Raw genomic sequence first — 25573 nt, 5'->3', positions numbered from 1 at the left:
ATGCTTTTTGTGCATATAAGAAAAACAGTGGCCTTTTGGCAATGTTAACACTTCAGAGACGCTCTCTAGAGTCAGTGTTTGGTTTGTCCCTTGCGGGCTACCGTAGATTGTACACCGGCGGTGCAACATGGCGTTTTAGGTAGAGTATGTACACAGAAATGTAAACTACACACTGGGTCTTTCGCTCCAATTCCATTTTATCTGAAAATCAGCATCTCAATTTAGATTCATTGTTCTAGTTTAAAGTTTAGTGGCAAATCTGCAGCAACATGAAACAACTGACTCAGTGAGAATACACTTGACATATACTGTAGTACGTTGCATTAGTTTCCTGTTTTTTCAGCTTGTAGAAAACTGAAACGTCAGAGCATCCCGATGTAAGAGTGCCATGTTAAAGAAATGCTGGACAACGCCAACTCTTCTGCATAACAGCTCTTTGAAGCTAAAGGGTGCTTGTGGGGATTCAAAGTTTCTCCCTTGATCCTAAAACTCCAACAAGAACAAGTTTACCTTTTCAAAAAGGAAAACCTTGGACTGAGCAGGTATCACTGCAGCTGCCAGAGTTGTATTCATAGTATGTGCGAGTAGGACAATGAACAGGTCATTGAGGTCAAACATATTCCAGACTCTGAACTCTCAACACAAAAATCACACTTTACCACTTTTTATGAATAACAAAATACTTTTAGAAAGCGGCGTTGGGATGTCGCTCCTACCTTTCTGTAGACGATCATGTCGGGGGAGTCATCCTCTGGGTCCACAATGCTCATGGACTTCAAGGACCCTAGAGGTCGGGTCAGTGGTTTGTGGACACTCTGCTTCGGTTTCTCAGACCCGTCAGCAGCCTCGGTCGCCTGCACAGTGCTCTGCTGCTCATCTTCCTCTTCATGCTCCGGCAGCGAAGGCTGATGAGGTGCCTCAGCCATCACTAAAGTCTCCCTTTCAGTTGCCTTCGTAGAGTTATCCTCTCTTCTTAATCGGTGTCAGTCTTCCTCCTCCTTTATGTCTTTAAGGCTCTCTTCAGTGTCTCGGAGCTGCTGTGTGGAGAGAGAGAGAGAGAGAGAGAGAGATGAATTACAACTCACCACTGGTCTGCCATCCCTCCCATCTTTCCTGTTTTCTGTGAGCAGGCACATGATGGATAATATGAGGGCATCATATATTCACCTAGTTTGTGTTTTCTATATTCTTCCTCCTTCGCTGTCACATGACATTGAAGAAACAGGAAAATAGACGATGTTAAAATAATGCACTTTTTTCCATCTGCAGCTTCCTTCTTTTTCCTTATAATCTATGACATGCAGGAGGAACATAACATGCTTATTTGCCATTATAGATTTAAAAAATAACTGCCTTTCAACTGAACTTTTACAAAAAATCATCATGTTTTCTAAACTTATACTTAAATACTACACATAAGGAAAAAAGTAAATCTCAGACATGTTGAGGTGCTCAAACTGTATATATATACTTTTGATTGAAAATGTCCATCTCACTTCAATATAACATTACAGAACAACAAATAACAGAAACACCTGTACAACAAGATATGACCCCATGCAGCAAACGCACCCACACACACGGCATCTAATAACTCAGGCCTATCGGTTCCACTCCGATGGACTGAAAGCTGTCAAAATATTGACGCCTGAGGACAGATGAGCGGAGACAAAATGAGAAAATGAAGAAAAACAGCGGAGAAAAGAGATGAAATTCAGGACAGGAAAAGGCAGTTAGCAGCAAGGAGAGAGGAGAACACAGGAGTCGTTGAAAGAAAGAGATGAGGCTCCACACAGCTCCTCCTGACTCGACAGCCAGCCCTCTCCTTGTCCGACTGAACTGTCCCAGCGCGTTACATCCCAACCATAACTGGGACAATTCCTATCCCTCATCTCTTCAGCTCAAAAAACTGCCTTTCACTTGCTCATTAAAGCAAACTGGTTTCCCTACCGGCTTTATACAACCTCATGAACGTGCAAAATAAGGTCACTTTGGGGCCTTCTCTTGTGTTTCCAGGCAGATTTCACCAGGCACCTTTCAAAAGTCAACATACTCACAATAAAAAGCAGCAGTGCAAGAAGGTCAACGTGGCAGGAAGCTCTCCCCTGGACCTTTTAAACATTTGACAAAAAGGAAACCCAGAGCCTTTAATTATATCAAATAGACCACACCTGTGTCTTGGCGCACAGGTGCTCATGGGAAATGCAGTTCACGGTTGTAGTTCTCAAGTACAAATACACAGGAAACTCCAGAATTTTAACAAAAGCGAAAGAAAACCTAATAAAAAATAATAAAATACAGCACAATCAATCTGGAAAGTCACCATGAAGGGACATGTAAACAGTGCATTCTGTATGCATTGTTTTAATTAAAGAAACATTTGACAATGTATGTTTCTGCAATTAACCTGGCAGGGAACCACAAGCAGCACAAAGACGAGCAACACAGCAGCACTTGGCCTACAATTAGTCTGGTAAAGCCAGAACTTGTGTTTCTTTTCTTCATGTTTCATTAAGTAGTGAACTTTAGAGCAAGCTGCTTCCCCCTGTTGCCAGTCTGTATGCAACACCCACTTTAAAGACCTGAGAGTGATATCAATCCTCTCGTCTTACTCTTGGAAAGGAAGCAAAAAAGGCATGAGAGGGGGAACTAGTCCAACGTTCTTCAGACTGCCTGAAGCTCACAAATTAACAGGTTGTATTTTGTTTATTACATCGGAAAACAAACAGTTATGATATGACAGCAATGTATGACTTTTGAGGAAGTTACACGTTTGCCAGCTAATTCTAAGAAACTAAGTGAATACTCACAAAAACAACCACGTTTCCCAATTATTCTACGTGACACTGTGTCATCAATGGAGTTAAACATCATTTGCTCCAGTTACAAAACTGACTTGTGAGGCTGGCTCTGAATTCTAAGTAGAGCATTCGTCGTTTACGTGTGTGTGTGTGTGTGTGTGTGTGTGTGTGTGTGTGTGTGTGTGTGTGTGTGTGTGTGTGAGTTTGTGTGTGTAAGTGAGTGAGAGAGAGAGAGAGAGACTGAGAGACTATCGGCACAGGCATTTAGCACCATGTCAACTGGTTCTCTAGATCAATACTCTCATCTGCCGGCTGTTAGAGTGCGCATGTTTGAGCCCCAGAGAGCCTCAGGGGGCCGTCATGAGCACAGGAACATGCAGCATGTGCTTGAAGATCCACATTTGAGGAGAGTTTAATGCATTTCTGAATCAATAGCTTTCAACATGCTTCTTCATTATTGTTTAACAGGTATTTCAACTCCGAATGAAAAGAAATGCCTGATTTGTTTTCTCGTAATGCTCAAGTTCACTGTCCCATTGCTCCGCCCCGCTCCTGGAATCACATGGAACCCAAACGCCGGCCGGGGATCAATACTCCGAACATTCGCCCTGACTCTTAATTTTGCATATAAAAGAAAGGTTCAGGTTGAATAAGCCCGTCTGCTCAGCCTAAATCACACAGTGACAGAGTCATTCTGAGGGGCCTCTTCCTTCTGCTCTAAACTACGCTGTGGTCCCCTTGACACACCCACACACACACACACACACACACACACACACACACATCTGATGTAATATCTAATCCTTCTGTCTCATAATGAGGTAAAATAATAATAAGGTAATAGGTATAAGGTAAAAAAAAAACGTGAGGATACGTAAATATCCCAGATGTTTACTGGATTGGGATGGTGAATAGGACACACAGGGTATTAATAGTTGTATGTCACATTTCTAGATGTAATTTACTGCCAAATACTGATGGTAGTATGTAGTGCTGGGGCGTCGTTAGGCTCAGCTGTGGAGGTGTGTGGGGGAGCGGTTCAGGGAACAGGTGCCGGGAAGAGGCCTGATTGGCCTCAGCTGTAGGGAATCAGGGTGATTGTGTCTCTCCCCTATATCAGCTGCAATAGAGATGGAGGGACGGGACTGGAAGAGATCTGTTTAACAATAAACCACTGGGTGGGAGTGCAGGGTGTAGTGGACGACATAGGAAAGAGGAGAGGGTGATGAGGAGGCTAAGGAGCTCTCTCTATGCGATTAAAAAACATAATTCTTGAAAATGTGACTTCTGAAAAAGATGAGACGGTGGACCGTGTTGGTATGTCAGAGGAATACGGGTCAGCGAGTTTGTTTTAAAAAAGGGGGTTAAGAGAGATGAGAGGGGGAAATATTTTGAATGTACTAAAAAGAAACTAAAGAAGGTGCTGTGTGAGTATTTAGAGGCGACACGCTTAATGAAAAGAATATGAGTTAATTGTGTTATTTTTTTGTTTTGATAGATATTTACTTTCAGTAAGAATACGCTCCAGATTAGAGGGTGGCGGTAATGCATCCGAAAGATGTCTGCCAACCGCCATGAAAAGCAACAGAAGAAGAAAAAGAAGAGGAAGGGGACCGGCAGAGCAGAGACATTCATAAAGTATCTCGCCAAACATTACAAGTGTGCTCATTCCTTGTTGCTGGGGGGAGAATGTGACAGGAGTCTTCACATTAAACTATATATTCTGTTTCTGCCACTGTCAAAGAGTCTGTCGAGTATTGTGAAATGTTTGTGTCAGTAATTATGATTAAACTCGCGTGTTGCGACGACACCAGATCAACGACTGGTCGGTGAGAGTAAAACATGTTTTTCATCGTTCACATTTGCTGTGTATTTTTATTCTTTGGTAATGTGAGCGTTTTGGCTGATGCCTTCATCATCGTGTAACTTAGTGTTTTTACTCCTCTCTTACAAAATAATAAAGACACAGCTAGAGGGAACTTAAAGTGTGTTATTTGTCCTCTGAGAGCAGTTTGTTGATATGGACGCCGCAGGTAAATGAGAGCGAGCGCACTGATCCTTCACTGTACTGCACTGATTTCTTCTCAAAATGATCCAATTTTCTCCACAATTTTCGACAATCAAACGATAACTGACACACAGAGAAGCGTTTATTCTTATGAATGTGTCGGGTTGTTATCCTAAGTGAACCGGATTACTCTGAGAGCTTCTTTCTCCTCATCACTTGCTGTGCTGCCAGGAAGTGGTTTCCCTGTGGACCCTCCACAACGCAACACCACCCTATCTTCTACGCTCCGGGCGAGACTGGATGAGGACATCTGGATGTTTTACGCTGAGGGGCGGTTGAAAAAATAAAGGACATCATCAATCCAGCAGGCGGCCATCTTTTATGAACAAATGATAAACGTTCGGGTGAAAAACAAAAAAAGGAACAAACATCCAAAACGGAGCTGTGTGAGCGCTCCTTCGTCAAAATATGTCGTTTGAAGATTGTCGCCAAATCATTTCAATGTCGAATTGATTCTAATATTTCTTAAATCTCAATTTCTCACAGATCCGTTCACTGTGCTTCGCTGCACACAGAGGTACAAGTGGCAGTAATAAAAGGCACAATCCAAAGTGTGATTGTTCAATCATTCCTGGAGTTATCACACCACCTAAAGTGTGTCCATAAGTACTGTCTTTGTGTCTTTGTGTTGTAATGCACTGTGACTGTTGAACATCTCAGTCCAAAACCATGAGCATTGGTTTGCTGCGAACAGCCTCTTCTGGCTTCACATCCTCTAAAAGTGAAACCAGACCAAACTGTGAAGGTCAGACAGACTGAAACCAGCCGAGTCGCTGTGTCTCCAGACGCGTGAACCACGAAGTCCAATCAGAACTGACAGAACAAGGACAACAGACCATCCATTAAACAGGCCACATGGTACTATCCGATCTGATATGGTGGAACAAACATCATAACTTCAGGACGCGAGACCAGAATGAAGCTGACATCTTCAACATGATACAAGTTTTTGATGGATGTTGTGAGAGCATCGACAAATGTCTCTCTGTCTCCAGCAGCTGTCTGTGTTCTCTCCGTCCTCACAGGACCATCCCCAGACAGAGAGAGAGAGTGCAGGATCTCTCTCTCTCTCAAACACACACACACACACACACACACACACACACACACACACACACACACTATCTCTCTCTCTCTTTCTCTCCCTCTCTCAAATACCTAAATGTACATAGATACATAGCATAGCACTGACACACATAACTAAATTGAATTAAAACGCAGTGCCCCTCGAGTGTCACTTAACTAACCAGCCAATCACAGGTGTAATTAATCTCTCCGGCGCGCGCACATGCACATGTCCGACATGTCCAGGACCGTCACCACATCCAGCTGCTGCTTCACTCTGAGGCGAACATCGCGGCGCTGACAGCATCACAGGCATCAAGTAGCGCGTGAGGGCGCCGAGCGCAACAGTCTTCTTTTAGTCTGTATTCTTAAGGCTACCCTCTCTGTCTTCATTTCTTCGTCCCCTCCCTCCCTCTCTTTCTTTCCTTCTGTCGTCCCCTCATCTTTACGCCTTCCATCCTCCTCGCTTACCTCGGCGCTGGCTTCTCTCTCTCGCTTGGAGCTCCGAAGCCAACAAGCGGCTTTACCGACCCACCAGAGCGCTGCACACTGGAGGGAGGGAGGGAGAGAGGGAGAAATGGGAGGGGGGGGGGGGGAGAGAGAGGGAGGGAGGGAGAGAGAGAAGGAAGGTGGAGAGGGAGAGAGAGAGAGAGAGGGAGAGAGATAGGGAGAAAGGGGAGGAGGGAGGGGGGAAAGATGTGGGAAAGATTGTGGGAAGCAGACGCTTCTCTTTACCAATAATATGCAGACGTTGATGTTGTGTGTGTGTGTGTGTGTGTGTGTGTGTGTGTGTGTGGTTGCGTGTGCGTGTGTGTGTGTGTGTGTGTGTGTGTGCACGCTTGCACTGCTAACATTGTGAGGACAAAACCAAACTCAAGGTTCACAGTCACGTCAGCATCATGGCCATGTGAAGTTATTCGGGGCTTTTTTTTGGGAGTAAATCAGCACAATAAACAATAAGTTTGATCAAATAGATTTATAGATTTACTTTCTCACGCACCTCTATAAAACGGATTAGATACACTAATAAGAAACAAGCGTTGGTTGATGATGTGCTTACAAATTCACAAACATCAAATTACATAACTGCCACGCAATCATGAATTTGAGACTTCGGTTCTCTTGAGGTTCCCTTCATCTGGGGCTCACTTCCCATTTGGGTTCCCCCAGAAGCTGGTAGACCACTCACGTTTAGGAATAGGTCTTGGTTTTTGGACATGGGTTATGAAAGAAAGGCTTTTTTCTTTTTTGGGGAGTTTTTCCTGATCCGATGTCAGGCCCTGGGACGGTTGTCGATTGTAAAGCCCAACGAGGCAAATTTGTAATTTGTGATTTTGGACTATACTGAATTGAATTGAATGTAGTGTTTATAATTAGTCTCCAGGGAATCCATATCATTTAATGAAAGGTCGATATGATAAGTAAAAAGGAGAAAATAAAAGTTTTAAATATGAGTAGATGTTATGTTGAATTGCAAGTTTCCAACCTAAATCAAATCTGTGGTGTCACAACATAATTCAACGTAAAAGTAAAATAATTCTGTTCACTAACATTTTGCTAAAATCTGGCAATTTTCTACTGAATTGTTGTACTTTCACCTCTTTAGACCCAAACAGCTGACAAATATAAAAGATATATCTTAAATTAGGTTTGGCTATGACTCACAATAATAACCTGTTACAAATATATATGATATATTAGCTCAAAAGGTTTAAAAAAATAAAGTAGGCTTTAAATGTGCTCAATTTTAAATTAAAAATTAAAATATGGGGAGAGAGAGAGAGAGATCAATGTGGTGCTGCTGCTGTCCACGGTGCTGATCAAATTACACACAGAGGGAGAATGGCTTCATTCTCTGCTCAGGTCGACATTACTTTATCTTGACATAGAAAATAGTTGTTTGCTGCTATATTAATGCGATGAATATCGTATGGAGAACCTTAAATACACAGCAACCCTAGATGTGTGCCTATAAAATAATACAGCAACACTAAATCAGACATGTTGACGCTGATGTAAAGCACTCCATCATTATCTTATTGTCACTTATTCTGAACACACCAACATTGTTGTCTCACTCGTGGCTCGTTCACTCTTCCAAACAAAGACTACATGGCCAGAAAGTGAGGTAACTATGTTACTGCACCATATCACGATGGATCCTTGCCTTGGGATGTGTATGATGGTGCCTAATAGTTCACCTTTTTGGAATCAAACACTGTCGGTGTCACTGAATGTTTTTCCTGTTAACAGTTCACAAATCAGACAGATTTATTTATATCAAAGCGTTGATCTCGTCTATCCGAAAGCGCCCAGGTTCTGTTCCAACACAGCCAGTCTCAAACTGGTTTGAACGACGCACGAATGGGAACGCTGTGTTTGAAAAGCAACCACGAACGCCTAAAACTAAGTTAAAGATACCCTGTGAAAAGAACTCTTTGAATATATTTTCTACTAGAGATCTGTTTGTTGGACCGAATTTATAATTTACTAACAACGTTGGTGAAGTGTTGCATGGTCGTTTTAATTTTTTGTGCTTCCTTATTTATAATTATTATCCTGCTTTAACATTTTTATTTTTCTGTTTCCTTATTTCATCTTGGCCAGATGCATGGTTAATTTGTAATTTATTTTTAGGTTTTATTGTTCTTATGAATTCTTACTTTTGAAGGTTGTATTTCTGTAAAAATACCTAAATAAAATATCAAGTATAAAAAAAAGAAAAGCCTCATGAAAGTATCATGCGATAACATTTAGCCGTGATGCAGGTTAATTTTCCGCACATTCTGACGCCCATGTCTATTATGCATTATGATTGAACATACTTATAATTCACTATAATCTTCTCACAGTATCATGTTTCATGATAATTCATAATTGCTGGTTAATCACTTTTGCAAGGATCATAGTGTGTTCTAATTAGTTGTAATAAATGTCTCAAATTGGCTGCTATCTAATAAATGGGGTAAACGCCAACGTCTCTACCAAGTGAAGCTTTTCCCTTCTCGTCTTTCCTGAGTGAAACTATAACACAAGGTTTTTGTCGTGCAGAGGAAGGCGGTAAACTCTCGAACCCTTTCTCAGCACAACGTTGATTCATTGGTGCTTTGTTTACAAGTTGTCTCATGCAACTTCAATGTGCTCACAAGGTAAATAACCTCGGGATAAAAGAAGTCGTTTTCTCATGACAACAAGTTCATTATTTAATTAGCTCAAGAAAAAGGTGTTTGGCTTAGAAAACAACCAAATGAACCCGTAGTCACAAGACAACAGGAGATCACTTATATAACATTCTGAAATAATATGATTTTGTACTTTAGTGGTATTATATCTCAAATGAATAGAGAAAAACATTTAAAATAGTTGAGACGAATGCAATCACAAGCTTTGATGTAGGAAGGGTAAACGCTCCGGACTCTTCTGCTCATGCAACAAAGCCAACAATCGTTTCTTCTTCTTCTTCAAACCTCTCCTCATGTTCACCTCTTTCCCTGTTTACTCATTCAGTGTAACCTCATCATGTCTCATCTTGAAGAGAAACATTTCCTAATTTCTCAATTTTAACAGAATAATCTCCTCATGTCTCATGTTGAATAGAACAATATTATAATGTCTCATCTTGAATAGAATAATATTATCATGTCTCACGTTGAACAGAATAATCTCATCATGTATCATGATGAACAGAATAATCTCATCATGTCTCATGTTGAACAGAATAATCTCATCATGTCTCATGAACAGAATAATCTCATCGTGTCTCATGTTGAACAGAATAATCTCCCCATGTCTCATGATGAACAGAATAATCTCCTCATGTCTCATGTTGAACAGAATAATCTCATCGTGTCTCATGATGAACAGAATAATCTCCTCATATCTCATGATGAACAGAATAATCTCATTGTGACTCATGATGAACAGAATAATCTCCCTATGTCTCATGGTGAACAGAATAATCTCCTCATGTCTCACGAGGAACAGAATAATCTCATCATATCTCATGATGAACAGGATTATCTCATCGTGACTCATGATGAACAGAATAATCTCCCCATGTCTCATGATGAACAGAATAATATCATCATGTCTCATGATGAACAGAATAATCTCATCATGTCTCATGATGAACAGAATAATCTCCTCATGTCTCATGATGAACAGAATAATCTCATCATGTCTCATTATGAACAGAATAATCTCATCATGTCTCATGATGAACAGAATAATCTCATTGTGTCTCATTATGAACAGAATAATCTCATCATGTCTCATGATGAACAGAATAATCTCCTCATATCTCATGATGAACAGGATTATCTCATCGTGACTCATGATGAACAGAATAATCTCCCCATGTCTCATGATGAACAGAATAATCTCATCGTGACTCATGATGAACAGAATAATCTCCCTATGTCTCATGATGAACAGAATAATCTCCTCATGACTCATGATGAACAGAATAATCTCCCTATGTCTCATGATGAACAGAATAATCTCCTCATGTCTCATGAGGAACAGAATAATCTCATCATATCTCATGATGAACAGGATTATCTCATCGTGACTCATGATGAACAGAATAATCTCCCCATGTCTCATGATGAACAAAATAATCTCATCGTGTCTCATGATGAACAGAATAATCTCATCGTGTCTCATGATAAACAGAATAATCTCATCATGTCTCGTGATGAACAGAATAATCTCATCGTGTCTCATGATGAACAGAATAATCTCATTGTGTCTCATGATGAACAGAATAATCTCCTAGTAGAAGAGGAGCCGGTCTCACAGCTCTACAGTTGATACACATCAAAGCATCTGATGCAACGATGGACTGTGAGAGGAAACTGGCTGCTTGCTGTAGTCAGGCGGGGTTACAGTCTCACTACGTGTGTGTGTGTGTGTGTGTGTATGTGTGTGTGTATCCATTTTACATTAAAGCATGTCAACACACAGCATGTTTGCAGTGGGCAGCATATTCTCACTGCTGGTGCTGGAGACGAGACACCGTCGGTGCCCTAAATCAACGGATCATCCCGGGTTGAGGGAAGCGACACCGCTCTTCAGGAGCAAGTCGTCTCTTTCTTTGTGTTCACTCTCATCTGACGTTTAGTGTGCAAATGGGAAAAGATGTCCGTCATAACGCTCACAAATCAATACATGCACTTACCAACTAACTGTCGTTAAAAACAATGTTGATACTAATGGACCACTCTGGCCTGACAGATTGACGTTCACACACACACAGACACACACACACACACACACACACACACACACATCTACGACAAGCCTCCACTCTGGACTGACTGAATTATTAAGCAACAGTAAACAGGAAGAGAAGATCCCACTGGGAAGTGTGTGTGTGTGTGTGTGTGTGTGTGTGTGTGTGTGTGTAAGTGGGTGGGAGTTGCCCCACATGTGGTGCTGCTTTATAGCTACATGTCTCATGACATGCATTAACACACACATTCACCCAGTGTGCCTGTGTGAATGTGTGTGTTAGCACCACGGAGGGATAACACCGTCTTGGGTTGTGAAACAACCACGAAGAGACAACATTAAACTAAAAAGAGATGCAAAATAAGCAAAAAGAGAAAATAAAAGACCTCAAAGACTCTCAAAACGAGCAAAACAAAACAGATTACCACCATAAAGAGACGCACAACTGCCACAAATATTGTACATAAAGAACAAAAGCTAAACAAAGAGAGACACAACACACCACGAAGAGAAGCACAATGTGCGTGGTGTGTCCCAGGGGTCAGAATCCACCCATGGCTAGCAACGGCTCTGAAAGGGCAAGAGCTGGATAGAGTATAACTGTATAAGAAGTACCGTTAAACAGGATATATTTACTTTAACAGAATTTTAAAGAAGGTACCGTAACATCAGTAAAAAATAAACCGGGTGAGCCCGACTTATTTACATAAAGGACTAATATTCTGAATAAAATCTCCCGTTTTCTGCTGCTAACGTATAATGATAATAATAATAACTTTATTTATATAGCACCTTTAAAAACAAAGTTTACAAAGTGCTCTACAGAGAGTCAAGGCAAAACAAATAGAATAGTAAGGACCGAATATAACATTAAAAAATATATATATATATATTAAAATTAAAATAAAATAAAACAAACAGACAAACTAAATTAGGGGAACCAAAGTTCTGCATAAAAGGACGAGATCACTTAAAAGCTGTTCTATAAAAATGGGTTTTAAGAAGTGATTTAAAAGAAGTCACTGATTCTGCGAGTATGTCTGGGTGCTGAGGGTCGGGTCCCTGGCTTCTTCTGCTCCTGCTGGGGGACCCCGAGGCCAGATGGGATATGTAATCCCTCAGTGTGTCCTGGGTCTGCCCAGAGGAAATCCCTCCAGCTGGATGTGCTTTCCAGGAGGCATCCCGAGCACACACTCAAACCATCTCATCCGGCTCCTGGAGATCCAAAGCAGCAGCACCGTTAGTCCAGAAACTCATTTCAATAGCTGTCGTCTGCGACTGGATGGGTACCCTAACCCAAACCTCGTGAACTCTGAAGGAGACTGCAGGAGTATGCGGAGGGGAGGGGGGAGGGGTTCATCTATTAAGCAAATGAAGAGGAGGCTTACAGGAGCTTTTGATGACTTCATCTTCCAGTTCACCTCAGTTTTCAACCAATTAAAATGTTATCCAATTAAAAGCACACCTACGGAAAGCTTTTCCCAACGCCTCCTCTGCTGTCCCCGACTCTCTTCTTGAGAAGAGCCGAGAGACGTGCAGGCGTTGTGTGGGCTGCTGCAGAGTGTGGTGTCAAAGCACAACGGGAAGAAAGAGCGACGGCCACATGCTGCCGGTAAACAGTTTCATTCCCCAAGTCACAGGGCAGCGGAAATCAAATGAAGATGATGCCATGTTAGAATAGAAGTGATATTAAATTGGGGCTTCATTGTGGTTATGAATACGGGGCAATGGTTTATCACATTGACGTGAAAAAAATAGAAAAGACTCCCACCTCCAGTGGGGGTTGAAAGGTCACCAGCGGTTGAACAGAAGAGCCCAAACGTGCAAACACAGAGGCAACTCAAACATCACATTTGCTTATGCAACCTGTATGAGGCTTTAAACTCTCCCCGATCAGACGTACATGTCGGCCTCTTGCACTCTGTGTCGCGATTCCTTGAAAGGAGGCGCAGGTGATGCAGCCCACACACTGTCCACCTGTACCAATGATGATGACGATGCGGCCTCCTCCGCATCAAACCGGTCCTCCTGTGCACCGAGGCTGCAGTGACCGCTGCGCCTCACGCAGCCCTGAACGATCTCTGCAGGTGGACGGCTGAAAGCAGCACGGGTCGATCCTCAGCAGCAGACCGACCGACCAACAAGTCCGATTGTAGTTCAGAGTTTTCTTTCACAGTCAGTTGCATTGGCTAAAAGAGTTGAAATCTGGAAAAGCATCATTTTATTTGGTTGGTGAAAGCATTTCCTGGCATACAGTATATGTGCAAGGATTTATAGATACGTCCCAGAGGTGAAGCAGCTTTTCTTTATAAAGGCTTAAAAGCGCTGCAGGCAATATCTGGAGAAGATATTATCGATGTGACGATAATAACCATGGTGAGGATAGAGAGAGGCCGAGAGGGATCTGATGACAAGATACTCTATGATAGGACTTCTGTGTTGTTGTACTTAAGCATCAAAGTTTGTTCTAACTACAACTTGTTAAGTGCTCTCTGAGAACATAACACAGGCTGAGCAGATCCATCGCTATGACAACTGCAGAAACGCCATCCACATCAAGACCGTGGCACGAGAATAAAAGCTTTGGAAAAAGCAAAATGAATGGACATTAGGGCTCGGATTCATTTCCAGTTTCAAAAACCTGAATCTTCTCTGAAGGTCCTTTAGACTCTGCATATCTAGTCTATCAATAACCATAATCTACAATGTATTTTACAGTTCAGTTTATCTTTTTTCTATTTTTCTAGTTCATACATTATTTTGAATATTTCACAGAGGCAGATTTATTTTATTTTATATAGACATTTGGAAACAAGCTAATTTCTCTAAATTACACAACGTTTATTTTTATTATTTTCTTTGCAGTGCCAGGCGTCCTGCTCCCAGGAAGTTAATACACACTTAACATATACGTTCTTCATACTTACTCTAAATAAAGGTTACCCATTCATGGCTTCACAAACAAACACACTTACAGAATAGTCTGAAACTACCTTATTTCAGTATGATCAGAGCTCCTGGAATCACACTCAATCTGGAGATCCTCCATCAAACATTACCACTCTGATTATTAATATTATGGACACTGACAGTCGGTGCGGAGGACCTATTGTTCTTAAAATCTTCAGTAGTACTGTACGTGTCTTCGGCACAATCTATGTTCACAATCAGAATATTGGTCAGAACAATCAAAAGACCGTGGAATAAAAGCTTCAGGAAGTTTATATCAAACAAGTAGCCCTCCGTATTATTTGGTGCCCTTGAACAAGCTCTCGGTTTCAAAACAGTCGGTGACCCCTGGTCTGAAACCACCTTATTTCTGTATGATCAGAGATCCTGGAATCACACTCAATCTGGAGATCCTCCGTCAGGCTGTGACGGCTCGTTGCGTGGCGGTAACTCAGGCTGACATTTAGTTCAGGTACAACAACATCTTTCCTTCAGTGAAGTTTAGATGTAGAAAGTGAATTAGTGCGATGGGGGACCAGCAGCAGCCCGGGGCGCGGGGTCCGAGGCCCAGAGCTCGGCTCACTCTCCTCCTCACCGGGGGTCATCAGACAGAAGCTCTGCAGGAGAAAGTGAATCCATACCCAGTGTTAAGAGTATTTGAGAAAAACACTTTAACTCTGTCCATCACATGAACTCCTTTTAAGTTAAATTGAAATTTATTTTATAACTTGAGGAACGTATTGAAGCTTTTGAAAAGCAATATCATGCAAATCAAAAATAAATGTAGTTGTGTGATGTATTTGTTTGCATCATGTTTGGCTTTCATTGCAATTTATTAAGCTCAGCAGCGGTTTTATTTTTAGACGTAAACATTTTTTTCAACTGTATTTACATATTTTCATATTATACATTTTTGAATAAACAATACACATTATTTACTACATAATTTTCATTGTAGTGTATTTCACTCAGGACATCACGATATATATTTGAGTTCCATCCATCGTCTGAACCGATTCTCAAGGTCGCTGGAGCCGGTCAGAGGTCACCCGACAGGTCTCCATCACAGACACACATCCACACCTACGGGACGTTTAGAGTCCAATAACCTGACCTGCATGTCTTTGGACTGAGGGAGGGAACCCAGGGAACCCACCCTGCCACGGGGAGAACATGCAAACTCCACACAGGACCGCCCAGAACCAGAACCAGACCCGGACCCCTCTTGCTGTGAGGTGATAGCCGACTACACCACTGTGCAGCCCCCTATATCTGAGTTGTATATCAATACATCTATCACCATTAGGGCATTGGTATCCCTACTGATCTTCCTATTCAATACTGATTAATAACTGTTGTGATTTGATATTAGAGAGATTCTCAGAGAACTAATGCTGATGTATCGCCCAGTCTTATAAGCATCCATCTGAGATGGTGCATTAATACAAGTCTTAATGTTTGCTTAATATTATTGTCGACGGTAATGTTAGGATCGACCTTTGATTCTTTAAAATCGATATACGATTGCCAAAATGAAGCTATATTTTTATTTATTTTCTATCCTTAGACAAAGACACCAATGCACTTAAGACATGTATGAACACTCAGAATACGTATCTTGTCAATGTAGGATACCATTTCTTATTATTTACTCAATAAAGTAGAAAGAGATTAAGACAAGTAAAAAGTAAAATCAATATAGTGCACAAACCAACAAGTCCACAGCACCAGTTGATACGGCATTTATTTATTTCAGAAACTTTAATACTGTGATCACTGCAAATGTCTTTTTAAAACCTTTACATGTTACAAAGACAATGGACCCGGGATGTAAACGGTATTTTAAACTCTGTCAAACGAACAAACGGTCCTCTTGAAATAGTTTGCTCGATCTCCAGTCAGCGCCGATCCCTCCACTGCTCGCCGTGTTCTTCTGAACGGGAGCCGGGACCGGGCTTCTCGAAACCTTCCTCACAATCCACAACCGGGCCGGTGGAGCTCGTCAGAGAACCAGCGTCCTCCGAGGCGAACAGAGTCCAGCACCTTTCTCGCTTTCTCATCGGCAGGAAAACTACAGCGTGACATCACGACGAGCTAGATAACACAGGAATGGACCGAATCACCCTTCATAGCCCAAACCTGTCGACACGAGCAGTTTTTATAAAACATTGTGCAAAGGTTCTTAAAAATAAACGATATTATAAAATGGAACATTTGAACCTCTGAACATTCACATTTCCCACATGCCTCCGAAAAGCACCGACAACTAATCTGAGGAAAGAAAAACAAAACTACACGCACTGTATTATTATACTGTGCGCACTGTATTATTATACTGAAGTAACTGGTGTGTGTGTGTGTGTGTGTGAGAATGTCTTTGAATAAGGTGCACAGCTGTATCTAACATCCAACGTCACTTCTAAAGATGCGAGCAACACATCTGCAGTTTGTCATTTTGGATACAGAAAGCTGGAGCACGTTCCACCTACGATAAAATACCAAACATTACCCAGGAGTGATTATTCAAGCGTCTACATGCCGAAGTTCTGGTGAGGAAACTAGTGCTCAAAACAATGTACAGTCGAAACCTCGATTTGGGAACATTCCTGCCTATAGCCTACGACTCATTTTTACTGACTTCACATAGTTGGATGACGACTCGACGCTTTTCACAACTGGCCAACTCAGTAATGCAACCAAATCAAGCGGAAACAATGAAGCACTCGACTGTCCACTGGTTATAATCCAAGAGATTCTTAAAACAGAACCGGTCCATCGGTCACTCATCTCCCTGCTAAACTGCTTAGTCAGTTACATTAAACACCGTGAGCCTGTTCATATTCTCTTTACAGTCGGCTGTGTGTTGTGCTTTATGCTGCAGGGTTTCAATTACATCAATTCAAGATGCTAATCGACTTCTAGAGATTCAAAAACTGAGTGTTTTTTCATCGAGGGGGGGATGGGGGGGGATTTAAGGCTTAGACCATGCATGTGGAGACAGTTTCAACATACATGCTCCAGCTCGTGACCTGAAGTGACCCCAACAGACAGCTGGCTGAGGACAAAGCTTGGTGGCCTGCGTTGTAATCAGCTTCATAATTTGGGGGAACATTTCTTCCGATACCCTCTCATCACTGCCCTGAAAGATACACGGCATGCAACTGAATGCAAAGGCACGGACGCACACGTCTCACACACACGCCTCTCGATACAAAAACACACGAGAGGTCCACAACTGTGAGTATGAGGCTATTTAAAACTAATGCGTGTGTGTGCAAGGTAAGTATGTGTGTTTGTTTGTTTGTTTTTCTGGATGAAGAGCCTTTCCCTTTCATCTGTTCCCCAGGTGCTGTCTCAAAGGCACATCCCTGCTCTGCCTGGGAGTAAATGACCAAAACGAGTGAGTGTAGGCACGGCTGAATAGACCCGTGAAGATTCACATGACGACAACACACCAGAGGAAAGTCCCGGAGCGCTTCCTTACTCTCATCACGCAAGTCGTCTTTACTCTCTAAAGATCCTCACTGTCCCAACGCCGGCCGAACCTGAGGAAAACTATACATGTCAAATTGTAACACACGTCCGAGTCCACCGAAGGTCTGCTCCCTTCATCCAGAGTCCACCTGGGATCGTCTCTCAGAGCTTCGGGGTCTCTTCGTGGTCGCCGGTCCACGTCTGGCTGATTGTTGACGACGAGTGAGGAATGTACAGAGTGACTGGCAGCACAGATAATAATCATGACATTTCCACTGGTCACCACTAGAGGGCACTGTAAGCAACACGACTACAGAATTCAACATAATACAGGTTTAAAAGCATATAGCACGGCTTTAGCCAGAATTAAGAAAGAAAGCCATTTAAATAATATCGCAAGTGACCGTTTTCTTGAGGAACTAAACACTGTTGTCAGTTGTACTGTACGAATAGAACAACTTATTTTTTTGAATTATAATACAAGGAAATAAATTAACCCGGGGAAAAACATCCCTTAGAACTTTTCCCTCCCAAAAAATGTCTGTCATTGCTTATCAGGTGGCTCTCAGTATTCCAGACAGTGGGCTGGCGAGTGGAGTCCTCTCCTCTTTCCTTAAAGCATGGCGTTCAGGGCTTTAATGGAAGACACAGATGGGTGTCTTTTAGGCTTGTAACCTTTAAAACATCATTTCCCACTTGAAATGTCTTCTCTCCACTTTTGTTGTTGAGAGACAGGAGTCCTGACTTCTTCCTATTGCTATTTAAGACACATACAATTGGAATGGACCAAAGCACTCTGGATATCAGTCATGTTGAATGGCACCACTTGCCAATGGCTTATAAATATACTCCTCTGCCAGGTGTTGGTTTGTGCTGTCGGGACAAACAGGACGCTGTAATCCAGAGATGAGTGACGCAGAGGAGAGAAAAAGAACACTGTACAAATCCACGTTTCCCTTCGTCAACCTGCTACCATGTCGGAGGCTGGAAACTGGCCACGATGGCCCTTCAGTGGTCAGAAGCTTCCAGGACAGGAAACACTCAGAGTCTCGACTCTCCATTCACATGTGAAGGACTTGAAAACAACTCCTGTGTCCAGTGGTCCTGAGGCTTCAGATCCCGTGTACGGCAGACCGGTCAGACTTCACGTGGCATTTCAGAGACGTCGTCTCTTAAGTCACATGGCTGTCTGCTACCCTCTGCTGAGGCGGGTTTGGTTTGGCACAAACGACTCAAGTAAGTGATTGAATATGGGAACAGAGGAACAGACCATATATGGACCGCAGGTTGTCCCTAAAGAGAATCACACCCACTGAGAAGGCATGGCAGGGAGAAGTCTGAGAGGAAGGAGAGGAGGAGGAGCTTCCTCTTGTTGGACATTTTGCACAAAAACAAAGATTTTGGCACAGCGAGATGAGAGAGAGATCAATTCAGCAACGGTCTCGTGGAGCTATTGGAGAGTAGAGGGCAGTCTGTCATAATCTGATAAAAACACATTTTCCTTGAGTCTCATCCTGAGAAGGTGAACACAGAGGCCGGCCGATGATACGACCCCGCTGAAGGTCGAACCCCGTGGGAGATGGTCGGAGGGTTCGGCAGCATCGGGCCGACTGGGTCCGACAAGCCTCCGCTCTTCTTCCCGCTCTGCGCCTCCATCCAGTCTGTGTGTGCTGACGTATGTGTGCATGTGTGCGTGGGCGAGTGACGATGTGCGGGTGGGCGTCAGTTCATGTCGATGGTGTTGAAGACCCACTCGGTGAACTTCTTGAGCTTGGCGGCGGAGGTCTGCGACTCCTCCTGCAGCCTCTGGTTGTCGTCCCACAGCCTCTTGATCTGACCCTGCAGCCGCACCTTCTCGTCATGCTCCTGTGCGAGAGGGGGAGCGGTTGGGAGAATCAATCCGTCAATTAAACCGGTTATTAGGCGGTTACATTTGGAGAAAAACAAACAAACAATGCCTCACGAGTAGAACTAAAAGATACAAACTAAGCGAGTCAATGCAAACACCTCACTGTCTGTATAAATACAATAAACACTATCCGGTGTTTACATAAACATCTCAGCTCTGCAGAGTGAGTCACACTCGAGAGAACTTTAAGGGCCTCGTGGGTAGATTTTATCAGTCGACACTTTGAATCTGTCAAAAGCGTCACGAAAAGTAAACCCAGAGTTGAGTGCACGAACAAAAATATGGAGCCAGTTAAAGAAAACACACTGAGGGGAGTTTCGCTTCATGCTGACAGCTGCAGGCTGATTGCTACCCGCTTGACGGAGGCTGAAGGAGGTGAGAGTGGAGCGTCTGAGCTTTTCTGGCGTCAAACTCATCGACTGCTACTTTAAAAAAAACTTGGATATAGACGGACAGCAGAACGCTTTCCAGTATTTCACAGACAGCCGGGAATTTACAAAGAATTGCGTAATCATTTAATCACGCAGACCACGGCCATTTAGCGGAGGACAACTCTTCACTGTTAACGGGCTGGATTGTTAACGAATAAAAAAAAGAAGCTTTCAGAAGTAGAATTTGGAGTGAATAATCAATATAGCCTGTCTGGTATCATTATTAGAGGATAGAGCTTGTGGAGGTGGACACAACGGGCCGTGTCTATCCAGCTGAACCTTGTTTTCGACTTTCTGCAATTAATTTTCTCTATTTGACTGTAAAAGAGACGTTTAAGAGTTGCTGTACAAGACTTTTGCAGTATAAGTGCGCTGTCAGAAATCGGCAAGTGTTGTTTGACACTGCAGATGACTGGAATGCATCACACCTACGCATCTGAAGCAAGCAATCGTGAACGTTGTTTTGAGCGCAAAGGAGCTAAATAAAAGAAGTTATTTCCTCCCGGGAAAATCGGAGTCAGCCGTTAACAACAATGAGTGATCAAGTGGATCCAAAGCAACAGCAGCCGGGCTCAACAGCTGAGTGTGTATTTTATATTTAAGACAAAGTGGTAATTTACACCACCTGCTCCATGTTCAGTCGTATGCAAATCAACCTTTCATTCATTCATTCAGGCACTCAAATAGAGGGGGAGGCAGACAACGACCTTTTAGCACAACACAGAGTGGAGGTTGTAAACATGCAGAGAAAAGTTCTCGACGCATCCGATGACAATCAACTAAAACGGTATCTATGTATATGGATGCATGTGCACTTGTCCGTGTCTTCTCTCCCACCTTCTTCAGGTCCTCCTGGAGCATCTTCACCATCGCCTCCAGCTTGGTGACCTTCCTCTCCAGCCCTATGTGACCCTCACTGTGGACGAGAAAGAAACACATAGCAGGACGTCCACATACACTCCAATAGAGAGCGGATAATCATATTGAATTATGAGTGAACTCCATCCCACTGGTTCACTGTTCATTCATTAGTTATTGCTCAGCAGTTATCTAAGAGGCTATTTGTTCATCTGTAGACCTCTAACTTATATCTATTCACACTTGGAACTGTTTATCATATAATTAGGAAGTGTAGAACAAGTTGAATCTGATTAAATCTAATTTATCCTCCCCAAAAATGAATGTGTTTTATTCAATAAAAAGTCTTTGAGATTAAAAACCTGGAGCTGTCCTGGCCAAGCAGGCCGCAGCACATTAAAACAAAGACAATAACACTTCAGATCACAGCACGAGTACAGAAATATAAGACTGAGCTCATCATATCCTGGATCACACAACAATTAGTTCAGCCAAAATGGTACCTCGCTCCAACTCCTTCAGTTTCCTAATGAAAACATTTCAAGAGAAGGGGGCTTAAACGGATCTGCAACAAATCCCAGACTAAGGAGCAGGAGACCTTCAGTAAAAAAAAATTTTACCATTTAAAGACAGGCATTGGGGACAGATGGCAAGATTAAGTCTTGTGAAGAAGTCCCAGAGCCGAAATCGTAGCTTCTATTTCAGATACGTTTAACAGAAGTGCGATGCAAGTAAATAAAGTGGTAAAGAGCGTATAAGTAAGTTGTCACCTGGAGGTGGGCCGAGACAGCGGAGCCGGCTGCAGATCTATGTGTGGCTGTTGGGGACTGGAGGCGCCGCTGCTTCTGTGGTTTGAATCTCCGAACACGTAACTTCTCTGGACTGGAAGCAGAGACAGATGGACACAGACGAGAACAAGTCGTGTGAAATTACAAATACACACAATCTGCACCAGATGCAGAATGAATAGAAACATGCCTCTAAATGAAAATATAGAGCAGGTAAGTCCATCTACAATGTAACATACAAACATGATTGGCGCAACAATGATGAGTAATGATGAGTCAATATTATAATTACTTGAAAGGACCGTTAGGACAATTTAATGTTGTCTTTTCTTGTATTTAAATCACGTGTTTATTTGAGTGCATCTTGTCCCTTTGCAAGGACATGTGTGTTTATTAGTATTTGGTAATACCGTAGTGTGTGTTTCTATCACTATCAAATGTATTGGCCACATCCACCAGGTGTGTCCAATCGAGGGTGTCGTCTCGGTCTTGAGACGGGAGGGGCATCAGCTCCTGAGGGAGAGGGCCGCGATGACGCTCCACCAAATCCACCAACGATGTGTCGGATGCCGAAAGGTCACCTGGAAACAGAAAGTTGTGGAAAGGACTGAATGTAAGATTGCCATCTTTTCTTTTGTTGCCATCGTATGATTTAAATCAAAAGAGGGCAGCAGCGACACATCTAGAGCTAAACCAGATGAAGCAGACACTGACATGTGTTGTTGTTTTAATGATAAACAAACCACATGACATTGTGGGGATGTATTAAGCTCCTTTTCCTGCACTGCTTTCCCTCCATGTACAAAATGACCACATAACACAAAAAGATATTGCTACAAAATATAGTCTTTTGCAAATAAATAGAAGCACCTAAAAACAAATGTTAATGCCAATAGATTCCAGGCAACCCACACTCATCCACCTCCTTCTTACCGTGGATTTTGACTCCCAGCTTATAGGAAGGCCGTCTGAGAGGAACACCGCGGGTGGTGGGTGAGCGTGGGAGGGTGGAGCAGCTGAAGAGAACATCTGCGCCGAGTGTCTGTTCCGTGATGGAGTTACACAGCGGAGGAAGGCGCTGGCCACGATAGATGCTCTCATCCGATAGGGTGCGATGGAGCGAGCGACGGTGGCTCAGAGGCTGGCTCGGTGGCGATTTCTGTCCGTGCTTCACAGAGTGAGAAGAAGTGACGGGGAAGTGTTATTGTATTACTGAGAAACAGGATCTGCACCCATTCATTATGTGGGTGAACATCTGTATAAAGACCAACGGCATCAATGCTGCTGCATGTGTGAAAGTCTTATTCAAAGTAATATTTCACCCACAAAAGGACTATTTCAATATAATTGGCTCACCCCGCATTACATTGAATATTTGAAAACAAATTATAGTTTTTTAAAATGAACCTGAAGAATGAAGAATCAAAAACAGATAAAGATTTGTTTTAAATCGGTGACATGTTTAACAGCAAAACTACATAAAAACATGTGTTTTCAAACTCTCACACAAGCCGTGCTGCATGATCCACAACTCATTCCTCTCAGACATGTACTCAACACTTTCCAAAACACTGTGGACTTGTTTGGAAGTGTTTTAATAATACGCTTTTAGTGAAGATTCAGGCCATTTGGAAGTAGTGAATATACAACGTGGATTATACTGAAAATAGTTTTGAAAACGGCTTTTTTTACTTTTCCCTGTCTCTAAACGTGTCCCCCATTCACTTAGTGTATCAAGACTTTTCTGCTTTTTGACTAGCCAGTTACCGGGAAGGCATGCGAGAACCTTTGAGTTATTTTATATACAAATTGAATACCTGATTTTACATATACAGTACATGTGCTCACACAATTTATTCGGATAACAAATTGGATGTCAGACCAATTCCACAAATGTTGGAAACTTAGAGATTTCCAAATGATCTCGTCCTGAGACAAAGATTTCTTTAAAAGATGTAGTTTTATTTTAGGAGCATATGTTTAATGACTTCATTTAGCCTCGTGTACAGAGCAGTATTTCTTATTAATCAACTTTACTCACAACAGCAGAAAGATTTACTGACATACAAAAGCTGTACAAACCTGGCGAGCAGCAGTTTAGTAATGTTAGGACATGTTCCTAGGTCTACTTACTGTAACAAAGGTTACAAACAAACCTTTTCTTTATGTCGCCGTGGTGCTGGAGGGCTGTCCGGGGCACAGCGTCTCTTCACATCTTCCTCCATCGTAGATTTGGCGTGAGGCTGGGGCGAGTGCATATCCCGAAGAGAGGGCCTGGCTGCTGGGGTTGGAGCGACCTCCAATCCACCTTCCCCCGGAGACTTCCTAATACACACACATAGACGCAGACAAATATTTTCGGAAATGTAGTAGACAAAAAGTATTCACGCAACACTTTTAATGTATTCTCCTTGTGTAGTAATAGCAACAATATAGAATAAAAATGTGTGGAAGTCAGTTTAATTGCATTCGGTTACTGCATTAAGCCTCAAGTGTAATATGCTCTTTAACCACAAGGGGGTAATCAAGTAGTATGCATATTATTACTACAAGAAGACATAAATAGTTAGGTACACTGGGAGGACAAGTAAAGGGATCAAACGCAGACTTAACATTCCTACAACACAAACCGTCATGGAAAATCTGTTCATGTCACCCTGATTTTGTTTTGTCGCCGTACATAAAGGGACGAAGAGCTGTCTGAACCCGGCACCATCACCTCAGACAGTCAACATAAATGCAACGTTATAAGCTTTCCAAAGGGTGGTATGGATGGAGCGTTATTGGGATTGTGAATGAATTGCACTACATTCTACAAGTCCTCTTCTTCATTTGCTTACTCCCTGCAAGAATCAGTGGAACTTAAGCCAGTATATCCCTGGATCACTTGTTCCAGACTAACTACAGCAATAGGAGCTCTAGTAAACGGTTACAAAATTATCTATGCAGATTAAATCCACTGCTGGACTGGGAACTACAATTAAAGACCCACTTAATCGTTTCTCCATTTCATTTCCGTTCCGTCCTTACTTGCGTGTGTCCCCAAAGTCAACAGAATTGATGGTGGAACCGGGTTTCCTCCAGCCAATCAGGTACTTGGACTGAGCTCCTTGGCGGGGGTAGAAGCTTTTAGGCCCAGGGGATGATGATGAGGACTGGGATGAAGGAGCAGTGGCTGCAGAGGAGGACTCCTCTCTTGGGGAGCTGTGGCCTGAATGCCTGGCACTGACGGATAAAAGGAGAGGAACAGACGATGAGAGGAGCAATGCATCATAAATAAGAGAAGCTCAGATCATGATGAATGATGATACAAGTCAAATCATAATCCTGCATCTTTAGGTAAAGACAGGTTTGTTCTGTGGCTTGATTAGATGAGAATCAGAATTGCTCCACAGGATATCAATGTTGTTCTTGGGTGAAGATTTATTAACAAATCTCAAGAGTGTAACATTCAAATATTCTAAGAATATCCAGGGAGGAATAACATAGTTAATTTATAGGTGGAAAATTGTTTAAAGTATCACCTGTGGTCAAACTCACTTCAGAGCATATTCCCCCTTCGCCACTTTGACAGAATATAAATTCATCTAAACTGCTGGAGCGACAATGTCCAGGTCATGAACTGTAACTGGAGGAACAAATCACTGGAGTTCTCTCAGCTCAAAACACCGACTCAGCCGTGTAAAGGTGGACATGTGTTGCATATTTCCTGAGGCCTAATGTGGAACGATAAGAGGGAGTTGAAACTGCTCCCGGGCTTGGTTTCCAGGAAAGACTCAATGAGAGTGTGAAGTGGTCTCGTGTGTGTTCCTCTTGGGCGGAGGCGGATCGGCCCCAGTAATGGGAACGGGAAACATTCTGCAGAGTTCAAGCAGATGCTGCGATGTCACGTGACAAAGTGGAAGAGGTCAACCGAGATTCATTGTACCCGGAAACTTCTCTCGAAACAAATAAGAAGGAAAAACAAAGCTTTGAAAAAAAAAGTCTAAATAATAAAC

The 25573-nt window shown here is 42.5% G+C and overlaps 2 protein-coding genes across 5 annotated transcripts in view; both read right to left on the bottom strand.

Moving 5' to 3' along the window:
- Positions 1-926, bottom strand: part of rgs6 (regulator of G protein signaling 6) — a 51549-nt gene extending 50623 nt beyond the window's left edge. The window contains exon 1 of the mRNA XM_056427390.1: positions 717-926. Within this exon, the coding sequence (XP_056283365.1) occupies positions 717-926 (210 nt within the window). The remainder of the gene's footprint in view (positions 1-716) is intronic.
- A 14915-nt stretch (positions 927-15841) lies between these two features.
- Positions 15842-25573, bottom strand: part of sipa1l1 (signal-induced proliferation-associated 1 like 1) — an 80037-nt gene continuing 70305 nt past the window's right edge. For 3 of the 4 annotated variants that reach the window (XM_056427652.1, XM_056427654.1, XM_056427655.1), the window contains 7 exons: positions 24606-24800; positions 23732-23900; positions 22509-22743; positions 21986-22156; positions 21558-21669; positions 20767-20845; positions 15842-19455 (listed from right to left, as the gene is read on the bottom strand). In XM_056427652.1, the coding sequence (XP_056283627.1) occupies positions 19312-19455; positions 20767-20845; positions 21558-21669; positions 21986-22156; positions 22509-22743; positions 23732-23900; positions 24606-24800 (1105 nt within the window). In that variant the 3' untranslated portion in view covers positions 15842-19311. Of the gene's footprint in view, positions 19456-20766; positions 20846-21557; positions 21670-21985; positions 22157-22508; positions 22744-23731; positions 23901-24605; positions 24801-25573 lie in introns of those variants that run through there. The other variant, XM_056427656.1, reaches the window with a different exon arrangement.

This window comes from Pseudoliparis swirei, chromosome 12, assembly GCF_029220125.1.
Source record: "Pseudoliparis swirei isolate HS2019 ecotype Mariana Trench chromosome 12, NWPU_hadal_v1, whole genome shotgun sequence".
Classification (NCBI taxonomy): domain Eukaryota; kingdom Metazoa; phylum Chordata; class Actinopteri; order Perciformes; family Liparidae; genus Pseudoliparis; species Pseudoliparis swirei.
This window is presented reverse-complemented; position numbering and strand designations above follow the sequence as displayed.